Source organism: Chroicocephalus ridibundus, chromosome 1 (genome assembly GCF_963924245.1).
Source record: "Chroicocephalus ridibundus chromosome 1, bChrRid1.1, whole genome shotgun sequence".
NCBI lineage: Eukaryota > Metazoa > Chordata > Aves > Charadriiformes > Laridae > Chroicocephalus > Chroicocephalus ridibundus.
Window position 1 is genome coordinate 80,814,853 of NC_086284.1, and position 19,533 is coordinate 80,834,385.

The 19,533-nt window shown below is 37.6% G+C and overlaps 1 protein-coding gene across 1 annotated transcript in view; it reads right to left on the reverse strand.

The window, feature by feature from the left end:
* Positions 1–19,533, reverse strand: part of PUDP (pseudouridine 5'-phosphatase) — a 71,705-nt gene that overhangs the window by 17,816 nt on the left and 34,356 nt on the right. The window contains exon 3 of the mRNA XM_063341232.1: positions 13,763–13,992. Coding sequence (XP_063197302.1) covers positions 13,763–13,992 — 230 coding nt within the window. The remainder of the gene's footprint in view (positions 1–13,762; positions 13,993–19,533) is intronic.

The following is a 19,533-nucleotide window of genomic DNA, read 5'->3' on the forward strand; positions in this document are numbered from 1 at the left end:
GATTTTTTCATCCTTGGACTGACATTGAGCCTGAAGCTCTTACTAGTAATCACTTTACACAAAGCCAGATCACATACCCAACTCAGACAGAGAAGCTAAGGAATCAATTCACAGATTTTTAAAAATGGTGTGAAAGCTGGTGATACTGAATTGTTCCTGCAAAGAATGGATACATTTCAAAATTCTGAGAGAATCTACACTGAAGGCCTTTTCTGAATAATCTGAATTACGGAACGTTTTATTCATCCCTCATTACCATTGTATTATTAAAACAAAATTAGTTCCCCAAAACATCAGAGAAAACAAGAAAAAAGTTATTTTACTGAATATTAATCATCTTAAAGAAATTTAAGGCTGTCATGTACCAACACCACAGCTGTAAAGAGCTGTAAATAGTAAGGTATCAGTAAAACAGCCTTCCACCAGCCTACTCGAAGTCAACAATCATCTTTCAAGCATACTTCCTCTTCAACAGATTGCTAAGATAAGAAAAAATCAAGTGACAGGAGAAAGGGACAATAATAAATTGTCCAAATGCTAAGATAAGAAAAAAATCAAGCGACAGGAGAAAGGGACAGCAATAAATTGTCCTAATGCCTTAGAACTACTAGTTAATGCAAGACAGAATAGAAGATGAAACTTTGACATCAGTGTTTCTAAAGAAAACCTCTTTGCTTTGAGAGACATGCCAAAACATACATTTGCAGCTGACTCTTCTTTCCACCGTCTTTATGAGATTTTAAATTTAGACATGTAGCATCCTAAATGTTTGAAGAGTTTCTGCTGTAATGTTAGCCCTGTCACATCATCTACCAATCCTCTTGAGACAGAATGCTTAGCCACAAAAAAGCAAATGCTTTTACTATTTCAGTATATACATCATTAACTTATCTACTGTTTCCTGACTTTTCATCTACACTCCCTAAAAAACGTTGGGAAAGCGTTAAGGACAAATGGGCTACTGCACACTATTAACTCTTCATAATTTATAATGAAGCTATATAGATTATTTAATGCAGTCACAAATTCAAGTTTTCATTTTCACCTTCAAGGCCCTATACTATCTTACCCACAATTACTGCATGTCTTGCTTTTATTTCCTTCTACTCCCTAGACATCTTCTATCCTTTCACTTAATTGCATTCTTTATCTCTTTCTCCCACTTTCAGCTGTATGTCTTATATCATGCTGACCTCTGTGCCTTGTACAATCTCCATGCCTACACTCTTCATCTTTCTTCAGCAGCATCTTTAAAAGTACACTCTTTCAGGAATCACTGGTACATTCTCTTCCTCCTCCCCTTCTATTGCTGAGCTATTAACTGAAATTTGTCTCGCTTAAACCACTTTTGCTCCTTTCTGGACCAGGGCAGCAGAGAATACAGCTGAAAGCTATTACAGAGCTCTCTGATTCACTTCTTAATTCTATCAGAAATCACCTCTGGTAACTCTTCAACTCTGAGGAAAATTGAGGGACAATACTTGCTTGTCATCTAAAATAGGAACTTGGAAATCTGTTCACTAAAAAAGCACAACATTCATTAAATAAATGCCAACCTGTGTGTGTGTGTAGGGCTGATCAGTTTCTACAAGCTACTTCTTATAGTCTTAGATAAACCCATAGGGTTTAACGTGTACTTAAATGTAACACACACAAACATCAGGAAACTCAGGAGCATTTCCAGGTCTAGTAATGATCATAGTATGTTAGAGACATAGCATTATTCCTGACTCCTAGAACACGTGACTGCAGGACTCTCAGCTTCCCAAAATTCAAACACCTCCTTTACAAAATATAACTCTTCATGGAAGTTATCATATGACCATTGCACCAGTTATTACTATAATTAGAAAATATTATTATCTTCTAAGGAAAACATTAAAATAATTGCAAACACTTTTTGCTGAAGTTTAAGAAAAAAAATCTCAATGAAATTTTTCTGCCTGAAAAGTTGAACACTCACAACTGAAAGCAGTCTTCAAAGCATACATTATAGCTGATCTTAAAACTGGAAATGCATTCTACCTAAGATACATGATCATTCGTCGTAGAATAATAGGTTCTGTTGGCATTCTCTTGGGATAACTGCATTATTGAAAGTGGAATGCAGTAAGATACGTTACATACTATTATGCTTTCTGCCCATGGCACTTTTTTTGAATCAGTAATATTTTGAGTCTGTACCAACTTTGAAGACAATGACAATAGGCTGCAACCTCTAATGTTTCCACTCTTTAGTCTCAAGCTGCAGAATGCAAAAATGTGTTCTGGACACAGCAACTGAATGGATCACCGTGACCACGTAGAAAAGGGGACAATTTCCTGATGGAGTAAAACATGTTCTGTAACAGAAGATATTTTCAGTAATGGATGAAATGTCATCAGCTAGTCTCTGCTAGTCAGCAAGACCCTCGGGCTCTGAAGCAGTTACTATGAAGTGAAGCAGTTACTAACATTAAAACCCATTTCTCATTACCATGCTACTATTTTAGAAAGTAGTTGTAGAAAGTAATTTTAAAAGAATTCTGGTGTTACTGGTGACTAGTAAGCCTTACCTCTATACTTGGTAAAATCTGCTGATGACATAAAGGTAGGTTAGCTGAGATAAGAAACATCTGTAAGAAACTTGGTGTGACAAGGTAGTCTACTGGGCAATCAAGTGTCAAATGAAATAAAATGGTCAAGAAGTGTAAGCAATACACATCAGCTGGAAAAAAATAAATGACATGTACATCTTGTAACATTCAGTTTAAGTACTGGACATCACTGTAGACAGCTCAGTGAAAACTTGGAGCTTGGGTGACACTGTGTATATTCATAGACATATATAATGCTGTCTCATCTGGAATAGTCTATGTACTGTATGCCACAGACATTATTCTATGTTAAAATGTTTTTGATAGGAAGGATCTGAAGAAATGCAATGGGAATGCTTATGAAGATAAAAATAAAACAAAACAAACCCACCACCCCTCACCACCCCCCAAAAAATCCTAAACAAAACATGTTCAGATGGTAAGAGTCTGAACAGACTGTAAAGTGATTTACTTAGGGAGCAAGAAGTAAAAAGGAACATCAGGAGTAGTACTTAAAATACTGAGTGGCAGATCAATTACTTCTTAACTTTCTCACTCATAACGTAAAAAAAGCTGACATTCAATGAAGTTAAAAGGTGAGAAATTCAGAACATATGCAAAAGATTTACAGAATTCACTGTCCCAGGTAGTAATCATCAGCAAGAAAAAAAAAATACCATGAAAGAGTTACTAAACTCTCCCCCATTTTATTTCCTTTTGTTAAAAAAAGGGCCTTCAATTACTTGATATGGGAGCAACAGAATTTAAGTGGATAAATTAACCCCCTTCTAGCTAAAAGGAGATTATATTGAGCCTCTGGTGTTAGCTGTCATCAGAGATGCTACTGAATAAGATGAACACTGAATCTGAGCATGAACAGCAATTCCTGTATTCAGTACTATTTAGAGAAAAATGAAAAGCTTTCTTTGATGGAATAGCAGGACAGCATTTCTACCACTGCTTGGAATTGTTTTCTACTTTAAATCAGAATCACTTCAGTCTTACTGAAGCTTAACTTGAACCATTTCCTTCTTGGCTTTGAATCACACCATTATTCTAAGATAAAGAGATGCTGGAATGGAAATGTTAAGCATCCTTTTCTAGCAGATAAAGCTGCCACTTCTTCAGCTCTTGTGTGTGCTACAAGGTCTTTTATCTTTATACCACCAGTCTATCACAATAATAATAAAAAAAAAATTCTCAAACATTGCTTTATGGAGTACACTTTGTAATCATCTTGTAAGTGCACTTATTTTGTGATACAGCAATCAGCCTGAGCAAAATGCTTTGCCCTGTTTAGACTATAAACCATTTGTCAGTGTTAATTGATGGTCCTGTATGTAGGTTTTCTGCAACCGTGCCAAAAAGAGACTCTGACAAATTCCTTACAACACAACAGAACAAGCAGAACCCTACCAGGAATACCAGCTCTCTGAAAATTACCTACCACTGCATCGCAACAAAGAGCAAGTAATTTAAAAAAAAAATAAATAAAAAAAAATAAAAAAAGCAAACGAACTCTCCTTCCCCCAGCCTTAGTGCATTAAAACAACTAAACCAACACATAGTTGACCTTAGTCTTTCAAAGGTTTCTGGAGGTCTCCCCATGACCATAATTTACAAAGAAGCAACCAAAAAATACTGCTAACAATGCAATTCCTTGTTTCAGTCTTCATTCTTTGTCCTGAAACTGTTGAAAAACATTGTTACAACAAGCTCTGGGGTGATTACAAGGGTAACTTGAGATACAGAGAGGATCAGAGCACTAGATCTTTTTAAAAGAGGATTTATTCATGCTTGCTATAACCCAAAAGACATTAAAAACATTTTTTGTGAAAATTCTTGTTAATTAAAATCTAATTATTCAATGACTGCTCTGTTTCGCATTTCCAAAAAACGCTCAAGGTCTTGAAAGAAAGAAAAGATAACTCAGTGAGCAATTTATCATAAAAGGAGGATTCCCCCCCACACTTTTTTACTACTTATCATGCATAATTAATATGTGATAATACCCATAATGAGTTCCCTAAAACAATTAGCAACGCATCTCCAGTGACCTGCTAATCTGAATATAATGCTTTTAGAATTTGGAGGTGTACCAGTCTTTGTGCTTACACACTCACCTCACGTAGAAGCAAAGAAGGCTACAGAACATAATTTATTATTCTGCATCACATTTCATCAAGTCCCTTAGCAGCTACTTGATACATTATCAAGACAAATGCAAGGAAAAAAAAATTATTTCTGCCTCCCCACCCCCAACTCAGAGTACCCCAAAGACTAAGAACAAATTATAATCCTTCTTTCCTTTTCCAATCAGATACATTAAGTGAAAGCAAACCTTGACCAGGTTATTTTTTGCATGGAATTTCAACTACTTTTTTCATCTCCATAAGACAAATACATCCATAAATAAACATGCACTGCAGTAACAAGGGCAACGTCTGGAACACTTAAGAGCTAAATTACTTTCAAGCTATGCAACATCTCATTTTTCTTCCACAAATATATAATAAAGACGGCCAGCATGGCGGGGGTTGGGGGGGTGTGCACAAGCAAGCACACACGCCTCAGGAGAAGGAGGAGGAAGAAAACCAGCCATGTGAACTGAGAGCATGATAATTGAAAACAAAACAATAAAAATAATTTTATAACTGTCTCCTTCCTTTAATTGTCTTGTAAACACAAAATAGTGGCCTATTATGGATTTAGGGAAAAGGTGTGTGCGTAGAGCAGATCTTCAGAAATCCTGGATTGCTAGATATGGTGAAATATCTCACAATCTTCTCTCTACAGCCATGTCCGTTACACTTAAGAAGCTGGAAGCTGAACTTCATAATCACAGACTTCATCATCCATCGCAGGAGACACAAATAAGGGCTACATGCTTAGACGATTTAGAAACTGAGGAAGGTGCATGATTCAGCCAACAGACTGTCCAGCAGCGTATCACATAAAAAGCACATTCCACTACAGTACTCTGATCTTTGCATCCCAAGATGTAAGCTTCTAGCAGTATTTCCAGATGGAGGTCTTAACACATAAAACTCTAGATTGTTCAATACCTACTTACTCAATTGCCTACTAGGCAATTTAAAGGTATCATTTATTAATAATTTATTCCTTTATGTTTCTCCTGTGTCTGTCTGAAATCAATAGCTCTCCAGCAGCGGGGGAAGAAAGGTAAAAAAAAAAAACAAAACAAAAAAACCCAAAAAAGTTATTCTGTTTATTATTTTGCAGTGCCCCATAGTAGCGGGAATTCAAGAGCTAGGCCAGCAACACATACTAAACACTGAAATCACTACTAGGAATAAGTCTTCAGTCACACTGCAGAGCAAGAAAAGTAAAGGCTTTATGAATTAAGGAAAAGTCAAGACCCTTCCTGAGCAAACAGCTGGTGTACCGTGTGGTAACTAGGACAATCCCCAAGGAAACCCCAAATATGGAAGACTGAATGCCTCAGGCCGAAGTGTGCTCAAAAAGCTGTTTTCCCCAATTTCTTGAGGAAGTATTCCTCAAGACAAGATAAGGGCAACCCTCTCTTCTTATTTGCTTTAAAAAGAAAACAGAAGTCCCAGATTATTGTTATGTTCTCCATGGAACCAATTTTTCTTGGTATTTTAGGAATGCGCTGGGACTACTTTTGCAATTATGCTTTACAAAAGATTAACTGCAAGATATGGTTAGTTCTTGAGAAACAGACACAAGCTGTTGAGATTGGGTGATTTTGGATGCGCACATGAAAGCAAAAAACTCATTTCGCAAAAAACTGTAAAGTCAGAAAGGGAGGTTCCTACTGAACTTGGCATTTCATCTTGGTTAGAAGGCAGACTGTTGGATATGTCCTGTTCTCAAGACAATAGATATATACCCTTTCAGATTTCACTTGCTATCCGCTCTCAACACTTAAGGGTATGTCTGCATGGAACAGTTAAACTAATCTGAGTACACACAAATGATGCGACATACTTCATTCACCTCCCAATCACCCCACATGCAGTAACAGTAAAAATATGTAACCTAAATTCATCAAGGGAGTGAACTCTGCTTTTGTTGCAAACTTAAGCACGCCATCTGTACGCAGGAGCAGGTGTTTCAAGCTCTCGTGGCACTGAACCAGTTGCTCAGCAGCCCCACCACCTCCCAGGGAGCACCACCTCCACCACACAACATGCTTCTGCCAAGGGAGGGTCTTCTCTGCACTGTTTGGAAGCTGGCCACTGCACAGCACAGGAGGCGAGGCTAACGGGAACGCTCAGGGAGCACAACCTTGAAGATAAGGGACACACCAAAGGAGCACTCTGTGCAAGCAGTGAGGAAATTATCCCCCAAAAGGCCCAACAAGAAAATCTACACACCAGAAACACTCAAAACCCCCAGACCTTCAGTCAGTGTACTAACAGCCTGGCTACACAGGCATTGGTACCAACAAATCAGATGACACATGAAGTTCTTTCTTGACTCTAACCCATCAACTGCTTAACTTGAATTAATGAATGAATTGTAATTACATCCGTACAAACAAGAAAGTCAAGCGGCTTCCGGAAAGAAAGCCCAAATTCTGTCTTGTACCTCGAAACACACCGGCAGCTGGAAAGAGTTGTGGAGCAACGCTGACCCCTCTTCAGGCAGTAAGTGGCTGCCGGCACATGCTGTATCTGCCTCTGTACAGACGGCAGCGTATGTGAACAACGGCCATCTGCTACGGACTCTTCTTCATCTCTCCCTCTGACTGCAGCTAACACTTTAAAAGTCATGTGTACTATGAGTGCTACGATTGCAGGCTATACCACTGGGAGAAGCAAATATTTAGCAATATGCTAAAATAACTGGTAAAAATTGTGAGTCCAAGCAGATAAGACAGCAGAGCATGGGTAAATCAGACCAGTTTATACCATGAACAGCTGCTTAGAAGAGTGTTTCAGCTGAGGAAAAACTGGAAATGTTGGCCTATTCAAAGGACAGGCTAGAGCCAAGGTTGAAGAGACAGTCATTGATGTAGGTTTGAACTAAGTTGAAAAATTTCTATGTATTTTTACATTTAATGATTTTGTTATTTCTAACACAAAATGTCAGATTTGTGCATCGTAAACATTCAGTAAAGACTGCAAGTCAATTTATTTATAAAATGGAAAAAGGGCAGATTTATGATAACTGAAACACATGATTTCAACAGCAGGGATTCCAATTTACAGCTCAGTACACCACCTAGAACAGCTGTTCATGCCTTCGTAATTTCTGTACCTTATTTAAAGTACTCCTCAAACTCTGGTCACTAATAAAATAATTCCTTACCTGAAAACCATAGTAAGTGAAATACATCCACTACACGCATACACTAAAAGTAGTGCAATTGAAGGGGGGAAAAAAAAAAAAAGTAGGAAAAGGAATAAAATGAGGGGGCAATAAGAAATAAAAAATAGATTTTGGCATCCTTTTTACACAACCTCATAATAATGATGGTCACATTAAGTGCTAAATCAGCCTTCTTCACCCTTTGTTTTCCTCATACAATATAGACTAAAATTACAAAATGTTCACAATGTTCTGAATCTCTGTTACTCTTTCACTACATCTTTTGTAGCAAAAAAGTCTCAGAAAATTTCCCTTTGAACTTCTCTTTTCTATGACATAAAAAGTCCACTGAGACTCATAAATCGTAATGCCATTTAATCAGTCTAAAAAATTTTAATGAGCTCTCACTAGATTTGGTACAGAGATTATTCGTAACTATGGGATCAATTAATTAATTAGAAATGGAAGAAACTGCACAGAAATAGTGTTTTAAATTAAGGTGATGATTTACATCACTTGGAACTTCTTAAATAGAACAGATTGAATCTTCATAAGAGAGTTACGATAATTTGTATTACTACAACCTTTTCCTCTTTTTAAACAATGGATATAAACGGTAATTGTTTGTTTTTAAATTACATTACTACTAAGATCCTGTATCTTATAGAAAAGCTACAGGCAAAACAACCAAAATACTGGAAAGAAATGCCTTGACCTGACACATTCTACAGTAGGTAAATAATTAATTCATGTGTTTTTAATGGCATAAGTATATTGGAAGTATGTATAAATGTTTGCATGGGAAGTTTGAGTCATATTTAAAATAAATTCAGTAGCATAACATTTTTGTTACTACAAAACAAAATTGCTTCAAGATAACACTGGAAGCTATAGTTGATATATATATATATATATATCTTATATAAAAATACACAGAGAAACACACAAACAGCAAGGTTTCTATGAACTTTTTTAAAGCAAAAGTTAATATTCTAATATTTATAAATTCCAAAATCATGATTTTAAATCATTTGAGCCCTTTAAATCAAAATGGAACTGAAAAACATTGTTTAGCAAAAGCACTTCTGTTTCTTCATTTTTTTTTCCCAGATCAAATCTGAGAAGTGTATCACTGAATCACTGAATAATTGAGGTTGGAAGGGACCTCTGGAGCTCATCTGGTCCAACTTCCCTGCTCAACCAGGGCCACCTACAACCTGCTGCCCACCACCATGTCCAGATACCTTTTGAACATCTCCAACGTGGGACTCTCCACCACCTCTCTGGGCAATCTCTGCCAGTGCTCGGTCACCCTCTGTCATGGTTTAGGCCAGACTGGCCACTGAAACACCCTCAAAGTAAAAAACTGTTTTCTTGTGCTTAGACAGAATCTCCTATGATTGTTCGTGCCCATGTCCTCTGGTTCTGTCACTATGCACCGCTGAAAAGAGCCTGTCTCTGTCTCCTTTACACTCTCCCTTCAGATATTTATACACATTAATAAGATCCCCCTGAGCATTCTCTTCTCTTCATCAGCAAACTGACCCATCAACCAGATCACTAATGAAGATGTTAAACAGAACTGGACCCAGTACTGACCCCTGGGGCACACCACTAGTCACTAGCATCCAACTAGACTTTGCGCTGGTGATCACCACTCTCTGGGCTCAGCGCTTCAGACACTTTTCAACCCACCTCACTGCTGATCCGTCACGTACATCAACAGCTTCTCTATGAGAGAGCATCAGAGGCCTTACTCTAGTCCAGGTAGACAACAGCCACTGCCCTCCCCTCATCTGCCAGGCCAGTGATTTCATCAAGTTGGTCAAGCAAGACGTCCCCTTGGTGAAGCCATGCTGACTACTACTCCTGATGATTTGTGTGCCCTTACTGTGCCTGTTTTTCAGGATTAGTTGCTCCATCACCTTTTGGGGGATTGAGGTGAGGCTGAGCAGCCTATAGTTCCCTGTGTCCTCCTTCTTGCCCTTCTTTAATTTGACATTTGCTTTCCTCCAGTCTTCAGGCACTTCTCCCAATGGCCATGATCAATCAAAGATTATCAAGAATGGCCTCACAATGACAACTGCCGGCTGCATCAGCATTTGAAGCTAAATCCCCTCACGGCCCATGAACTTATTCATGTCCAGTTTGCTTATGTATTCCCTGACCTGATCCTCTTCCACCAAAAGCACGTCTTCCTTGCTCCAACACTTCCTCCTGGTCTCTGGGACCTGGCATTCCTGACTGGCTACATTCAGTACTTCAGCCTTTTTTATGTCGTGAGTAACCAAGTCCCCCATCTCATTCAGCAATGGGCCCACATGTTCCCTGGTCTTCCTTTGTGTCCTATGTACTTATAGAAGACCTTCTTGTTGTCTTTTACATCCCTTGGCATACATAGCTGAATTTACCAAATTCCACAGTACCGTCATTAATGAAACTCTGATTTTGCCTCTGCAGCACATTTTAAAGGTTCCCTTAAAAAGAATTCCCTTTACGGATTTTGTAAAAATTTGAAACAGTAAAATACTATGTAACTAATTCTAGAAAAATATGAAACAACCCATTTCCCAAATTAGGATCACACGAAGATAGGAAAATAATAAAAAAAACCCAAACAAAAACAATACTTAGAAACTTTTTTTTCTAATTGTCTAAATAAAATGTATGGAAAAGAACACAGTGTTTTGAACACTGTGGCCTGAAATTTCCACAATATTCAAGCACACAGTTTCTACATATGTACAGCTCCAGCTGGTTTTCATACAAGTTGCATCTCTGTATTTGAGAGCAGAATTTGGCATATATTTAAAAAAAAAAAAACAAACTGAATTTTAGTAAAAGACAAAATTTCTAGTATTCAATCTGCAGATCAGTTTTATCACCTGACTAATTTAATGAATTACTCATATGATAGTGCATTGTTATTAGTGTTGGAAGTTCACATGAAACTTCATGCATCACAAGATGGTAAGACCTAGGCTGAATTTGCAGGGTGTATCTTTGAAATTCCTGTGCTGCGGTTTCATCATTATGCTTATTAAGTTCCTAGTTAACCAAAGACTGCAAACAAAAAGGTCAACATTTACGAGATTCCCAGATGGACAGTTATGACATCCTTCAATGACAGTAAAGCAGACATCATATCCAGTTTAAGATCATTTTAGAACTGCCTACTTGTAGAAGTACGCCTGCACAGCAACAGTCACGGGCAAGTATGCCACGACAGCTAAATTCCAGATTTGGCCTTCTATGGCTACATTGTATTTTTCACTTGGGGCGGCAGTGAAGTTTTGAAGTAAATCTGACAGTCCTCAGTTGCTACTAAGTAGTTTTGGTGTGCAGTAGGTGCACACTAAGGGAACTCTGAATGCTCTTAAACTTCATATAAAGGAAATGCATGCGTTCAAACAGTTGTGCTCTTCTTCATAGAATCATAAAATCATAGAATCATAGAATCTTCATGGTTGGAAAGGACCTTTGAGATCATCGAGTCCAACCAAACAACCTACAATCTCTGCCACTAGAGCATGCCCTGAAGTGCCACATCTAGACATTTCTTTAACACCTCTAGGGATGGTGACTCAACCACCTCCCTGGGCAGGCTGTTCCAGTGCCTGACCGCTCTTTCAGGAAAGTAATTCTTCCTAATATCTAATCTAAACCTCCCCTGCCACAGCTTCAGACCATTTCCTCTGGTCCTGTCATTATTCACCTGGGAGAAGAGGCCAACACTCACCTCTCCACAACCTCCTTTCAGGTAGTTGTAGAGGGCAATGAGGTCTCCCCTCAGCCTCCTCTTCTCCAAGCTAAACATGCCCAGCTCCCTCAGCCTCTCCTCATATGACCTGGTCTCCAGACCCCTCACCAGCCTGGCAGCTCTCCTCTTCAAAGTAAGGTTAAAGAAAATAACTGTATAAAACTACAATGAGCACTCTGAAATTTTGTTTGTCTAACATATCTTTAAAGTTTAAAATTAAGTGTAATACAAATGCTACTATTATCTTCAAATATTTTTTTTCATTGTTACCACAGCTAAGGCTGTTGTTTGGCTTTGATTTGTTTTTTGTTTTTGTCTTTTTTGTATGTTTTTATCCTTTTTAATTATTATCACCTTCTGACTTTTCTGAAATAGAGCCAAATAAACTAAGAGGTTTGGGAAAGCTCTTCCTCTGCATATTGCTATTAGGCTTCTCATGTGAAATAACAGTTTAATTTGTCATTAACACAGCTGACATTCAATCTCCTTACCTCCCCTTCAGATATAATACCAGTTACAACCCAGCTTTATATAAATTCTCAATACTTTCTGCTCTTCTACTTTCAGAATTACAGAATAGTTGACAGCCACACCTCCATCCAATTGAAAAGCATGCATTACACATCTCTCATTGTTTCACAAAACGCACACTACACAACATTACAGAGACATACCCTGATTTTTTGTTCCCTAAACATATAGTTAAGCAAGAAAGAATAATTTTACATGAAAGCAACATTAAGCTGTGATTTAAGCTTGTTTTCAACCTCACTCTCTTACTCCCTCCAAAATGTTGGGCTGCTTCCCAATATTTGCTTTCAATTGAGTATTAATATGTTGAAAATTCACAGCTACTTGACTCTAAGGTGAAATTTACAGCCTTATTGCTCAGATTCTTTAACATTTGGAACGTATTATACATACAAAGCCTACTCACACAAGTACCTAACACGTCCATACAACTGCCATCTGTATGAACACGATCATTTACATTTGCTGTATCTTTCCTCAACATCTAAGTTTTCAAATGAAGTTGATGCACACACACAGAATGTCAACAGAACTTGCAACAGAATTAAAAAAAAGAAAAAAACCACAACAAAACAACAAACCAAAAACCCGTTTGGTTAACACTGTTCATAGTATGCCACACTGCATCGAACTTATTTCACTTTGTATTCCCAGGCAACACTAATACCATTTAGACTGTGGGTGGGAACGTGAAGTATGAAAGACTGAAGAATCTTAACTAATCATTCTGTATGTACTTGTGTAAGCACTTTTTCCTCAATAATCCTACTGAGAAAAGTCACCATAGTCAAATCCACCTAAAGTTGTTCCCTAAAAAATAGTACATAAAGCATTTTTCTGCAGTTATGAAACTCCAAAACTTCAGAACTTAGGTTCCACTCAGGACAGACAAGAAGTGAGGAAAATATTTTAAGGAGAAAGGCAATTTAATTTAAAATAAAAGAGAAGACATTATTTTAACTAATTCTCAATATATCTTTCAAATATTCTCCCTACACATTTCTATTTCAGAATTGAGTTTGGATAGTTATATATAAGAGAGAGAAAGTAAACACCTCTACTGTTTGAAAAAGATTGCTCAAACTGATCAGTTTTAAATCAGAAAACAAGAAATATGATCTCAGAGATTTAGAATGCAAGAGGAAAGAGATGGCTTAGGAAAATATATGCCCTCTTTACAAAGAAGTATCTTTAACGTTTAGACACTTAAGAGGTAAATCAGCCATGAATGTATGAAAAATAAACCGATCTATGTTTAAATAACTGTTCCAAAACTTTGAGCAGTGAAGTTAAGATTGCAGATTTATGCACAGAGTGTAAAATCATTACACTTTCCTATTACTGCACACTACCATGTAGTAAATCAGAGCAATCTGCATTACTAACATTATATGTAGTAGGGTAAAATCATGCTTTACAACTATCTCTTGCTTCAACAGCATAAACTTCTTTGAAAACAGGTTGTTGATTTTTATAGCATTTATATTAAATATTAATCTAAGTATTTATCATGCTAAAAAAAAAATTACAAAATCCAAATATAGCCCAAACCGAATATTCCTAACTTTTCAGTTAATTTGTTCCCTCTCCTTCTTACCTTTTCTGGAGGTGCAGGAGGGTGAAATCTCTTTGCACAGACTAGAAATGCATCAGGCTCTGGCTTGCCACGCTTCACCTCCGGGTCATCTCCCAACACAATATGATGAAAAAGACTAAAGAAGTCTTTGTGTCTGGCTGTTTTCATCTGAAATGTCACTTCAGCTGAGCTGGTGGCAACAGCTATGGGTATGTTGTGCTTGTGTAAATGACGGATCAGCTTATCAGCCCCTGCAAGACAAATATATACATTTTATATTTCATATATGCATATATGTAGGCAGATGTATTAATATTTATGCCTACTTGCAATACATTTAGCAGTATTTCAACAAAGTTCTCTTACTGAATGTAACAACCTACTTCAACCAGTTAACGTAGAAGAAAATTCTTGCTATGTCTGAAACGTTCCTTCTCCACACAAAAATCATGGAACATTCCTCAAGGTATATACTCGTTCTGTCACCAGATAATGTTTTTCTCAGAATATGGCAAAAATAAGTTCAACATCATTATGAAGTACACCCACCACAAGCTCATTAAGTAACATCTCCAACATTATATGTTTATTATTTCAAACTCTCTATGAGAGAAAAGCACACAGGGGAATATTTTCTTTTATACACTGAATCAAAAAATCAAAATAAAAGTCAAAGAAATATACTCTTCTCACTGAATGGTATAGTTTTAATTTCTGAAGCAGGTACCCAACTGGCTTAAACCAGCCCCTAAGAGAGCTTTGTTTCTCACTTTTGCAATCACTAAAGCAAGTAACACTGGGCAGAGGAGAAGAGCTGTCAGTCACAGTTGTTAATACCAGAGCTTCATCTATTGATGCTGTGACCCCAGAGTAATGAACACCTCAAGCCTAATGGGTAGAAACTTCAATCCGATCCAGTCCTCTAGGGAAGGTTAATGCAGGGAACGGTGAAAACATAGCACTCTGTGTAAGAGGGAAACATACTTCCTTATTCTGTGCAAGTTCTGAGTTTCTTTTGCAGAGGTTTCAACGCTCCTTTGCTGCAGCATTCTAAATGCTGGATGCTTCTACCAGACAAAACAATTAGCAGTGTCTAATGGAGAATGAGAGTGAAAGTCTGGTCTTTACCAATTCACAAGAGAAAATCCCTCCATATCTGTAAAATCATTTCAGCTCTGCTTCTTGGCATGAATCCAAACTGTGCTGGACAAAGGATACTAGTTTCAGGTAGATAAGCCTCCAGTTGACTTCTGGCTCTTTGAACCAACTTGAGAGCAATTCTTTGTTTTCATCTTCCAACTGCATGAATTCTTATCCTACTTTTCACGCCTGGCTATACTAACGTAATCTTATTTCCTTCCTCTTGATTCACTGTCATACTTATTCCTGGTCTCTGCTCCCTCAAAACACTCCTACTCCTCATGTCCATTCAGTTCTTTCCTTTGACACCCCAGCATCTCTGATTTGCATTTCCCGTGTGATCCAGCCTTTCTGCTCCATTGCTCCATTTTCACCATTCTATAAACAGCAGTCTTATCTGCAATACATTTTTCCCAAGTATAATCATATGCCCAACTTTGAGAAGTTATAATTACTACTGATAATAAAGCATGTACTTAATAGGTGCATTAACTAACCCATCTATCTGGAAATATGACCTGTAGATGTGACCCTCCACAGATTTCTTCTCTATTCTCCAGAATCTAATTAACCAATTAATAACTGTCATTTCCAGCTCCATGCTTGTATTTAAAGACAGCCTTTAAATAAATGCACTTCTGTAACGTTCGATCCCAGTTGTACAGAAATGTGTTATTCCTCCTCCAATGACAATGCATCACCCATTTAAAAGCCTTTCTATAACCCCTTAAATGGATATACTAATAATAAGCAAGTTCATTTTTCCCCAAATGATGCTACTTTGTCCTCTCATTGAAATATGATGCTAAATACAAGTTAACTTTTTATTCCAGATACAGTCATGTCTTCATATGTCAACACGTGAAGTAAATCCATATTGAATTAACGGAAGTACTAAGATCTCTTAATATAAAGCAGTAGACTAAATGTCTCTTTTTTAAAATAAAATGCATTCACTCAAAGGAATTTATTCAAAATAATGTGCAACATTTAGCAAGGCTAGCATACCATGTATGTAATAATATAAAGAAGTCTAAAGATTACAAAGTAGAAGATTTTTCCAACCTCCTACGCTCTTGCTATGATATAATTAGTTCTCTCTGAAGTTGTGCTCTTTTCAAATAGCTAATTTTCTTCAGTCCCACTGCATCACAACTTCTGTTCATCTGTCACAGGGTATGTTTATTCTACATTTCTATTGGAGGTAGCCAGCCACAGAAATGCACTGTTGCAGAAAGGTTATTTCTTCATTGTATTCTCCCAGCACGTCACAGTTTTGGTCTGTAAATGTGTGTGTGTGTGTGTGTTTACTTTTTATTTTTGGCTTCCCTTGCTACACGGGAGCTAAAAGGCAGCTGCCCCTAATAGCTCCAGAGAGCGAAGATTTACATTGTTCAGAAAATACACTTTAATAAAAAATATGCCGTTTAAAACATTATTATTTGCATATGTGTAAACATAGCAAGATAGATTAGAAAAAAATACAAGGGGAAAATCATCTGTGTGGAAAAAAATTAAACTGCATATGGAAGAATAGCTAGGATAACTTAAGAAGCTGAAGACAATATTTTTATTCCAGGTTTGTCATTTCTTTGTAAAAGCTATAGATCAACAAAATCCTTTTGTTTGCCTCAATTACCAATGGTATAGCTCTAGACACTTTGCCACCACATCAAATCACTGACACAAATATTATACTAATTCAGCATATAATTCTTCATTAGGAAGATAATGCCTTTCATAGTATCTATCTTCTGCTTTTTTTACAGAAAACATCAACAGAAGGGGAAGTGGGGAACTGCTTTAAAGATCTGTAAGAAACTTCCTCTGGCATATACTTTGTCATTATATTCCCCTATAGATACACAGATTTTTCAATCAAATGAAGACTTCAGTTATGTCAAAACCAACCAATTAAAACTCAATGGCTATGGAGAAGTATGGTGAAAATTCCTGTGAACTCGCTAACTTCTACCTTACTTGTAGCTACCATGTAAGGAATGGAGGCTCATCCATCACAGACAGACCTATCTGCTAGGCTTCCTGGGACCATCTTCCACCCCTCCTACTGAAAGCTTAGCCACATGCAGCAAGTTCTTTTTTTTTTCTTTTTTCTTTTAGTGTCTTTGATTAAAAACAAAAAATAAAGAAAGATCAAAAGAAATAAACATCTCCATTTTTCCAGCATAAGGAAACCACTTTCCATTTTCCAGCATAAGGTACCACTCCTAATGTGGTACACATGCAGTAACAATCTTAGGCAGTACAACATAAATTCTTCAAGTGATCATAAAAAAATCAGGAATAAATATCCTACCTTCCTATGCTTTATTTCCAAATGTACTCTTTCATTACAAATAATCAAAAAGGTAAGTGCTGTTTCTTTCCTCTTTAAATATTAAATTTTAGAACAGATACAGAAGCTTACTATATTCTAAATGTAATAGTTAAACACCAGTGACTATTGGAAAGAAAAAAAGCAGAAAAGAACTGTAAGCTGAATTTAGTTGAAGAAGAAGGATCAACTTTAAATGTCAGCATCTTTAAAACCTGATTAATCACAAATGTCAATGAAGTTAACAACTGTGTGAAAAGAAAAAAAAAAACGAACTAAACCAACAAAAGAGAGTTATTTTTTTCTGAGACCACAGACACATTTTAAAGGAAGAGATTAGCACTTTTGCTCTGAGAGCTGCAGAAAAATGTATACAAAATATATATATATATATTTTTTTTTTAAGGAAGTATTATTCCTCCATTAGACTCCAAATGTGGTGTTTGTACTCTTTAGATTCAGCTGGAACCACAGTGACTAATATATTGGATCAACTGACAAACTAAAATTAAGACTTATACTGAACAACAAAACCCTTGGGCTAACTTGCATTCTTCCTTTTCATTGACTAAAACAAACATGTACAGCAAGAGTTCAAGAAACCAAATAATGCTACACTAAAATGATCTAATGGTAGTTCCTATCTAATTATTTATAAGCTATTACAACACTGTTTTCTACAAGATTTTTTCAGTTATCGCACTTTATAATCAAATGGCTTTATTCATTATGAAGTGAAAATTAACAAGACGTAACTCCTGAGAGCTAATTCAAATTGATGTAAAACAAAGGGAATTTTTATTTTCCTTTTAGCTTTATATACACGAGCTGTGTCGTATAGAATACTTCAGAACAGTGAACACATAAATTTTTGCTACATTTCATTCGATATACTTTAAAATTTTCGTAGTATCCCTTCTCTTGTGTTTGTTTACCACTGAACAGAACACTGTTCTTAACTTACATCACTTCTGGAACTCCAGATTCAGACCCATTTCTTGTGAAATGCCTCTCCAGACAAAAAAGGGAGATAATCTTAGCATCATAGAATGGTTTGGGTTTGGTTTGGAAGGGACCTTAAAGATCATCTAGTTCCAAATCCCCTGCCGTGGGCAGGGTCACCTCCCACTAGACCAGGTTACTCAAAGCCCCATCCAACCTGGTCTTGAACACTTCCAGGGATGGGACATCCACAAGTTCTCTGGGCAACCTGTTCCAGTGTCTCACCACTCTCATAGTGAAAAATTTCTTCCTAGTATCTAATCAAAATCTGACCTCTTTCAGTTTAAAACTGGTACCCCTCATCCTATCGCAACATTCCCTGATAAAGAGTCCCTCCCCACCTTTCCTGTAGCCCCCCTTTAAGTACTGGAAGTCTGCAATAAGATCTCCTTGGAGCCTTCTCCAGGCTGAACAACCCGAACTCTCTCAGCCTGTCCTCATAGAAGAGGTGCTCCAGCTCTCTGATAATCTCCGTGGCCCTCCTCTGGACTCGCTACAACAAGTTCATATCCTTTTTATGTTGGGGGCTCCAGAGCTGGACACAATACTCTAGGTGGCGTCTCAGCAGAGTGGAATAGACGGGTAGAATCACCTCTGCTGACTTGCTAGTCATGCTTCTTTTGATGCAGCCCAAGATGTGGTTGGCTTTCTGGGCTGCGAGTGCACATTGCCGACTCATGTTGAGCTCCTTATCAATTAGCACCCCCAAGTCCTTCTCGGCAGGGCTGCTCTCAATCCATTCCCTGCCGAACCTTTATTTATACTTGGGATTGCCCTGACCCACATGCAGGACCTCACACTTGGCCTTGTTGAACTTCATGAGGTTTACACAGGCCCACTTCTCAAGCCTGTCCAAGTCCCTCTGGATGGCATCCCTTCCCTCCAGCATGTCAACCATGCCACACAGCTTGGTGTCATTGGCAAACTTGCTAAGGATGCACTCAATCCCACTGTCCATGTCACCAACAAAGATGTTAAACAGCACTGATCCCAGTACCGACTCCTGAGGAACACCACTCATCACTGGTATCCACTTGGGACATTGAGCCGTTGACCACAACCCTTTGAGTGTGGCCATCCAACCAGTTACTTACCCACCAAGTATTCCACCCATCAAATCCATGCCTCCAATTTAAAGGCACGTGATGCAGGACAGTGTCAAGCGCTTTGCATAAGTCCAGGTAAATGGCATCTGTTGCTCTCCCCTTATGCACCATCACTGTAACACCATTGTAGAAGGCCAGCAAATTTGTCAGGCATGACTTGCCCTTGGTGAAGCCATGTTGGCTGTCACCAATCACCTCTTTATCTTCCA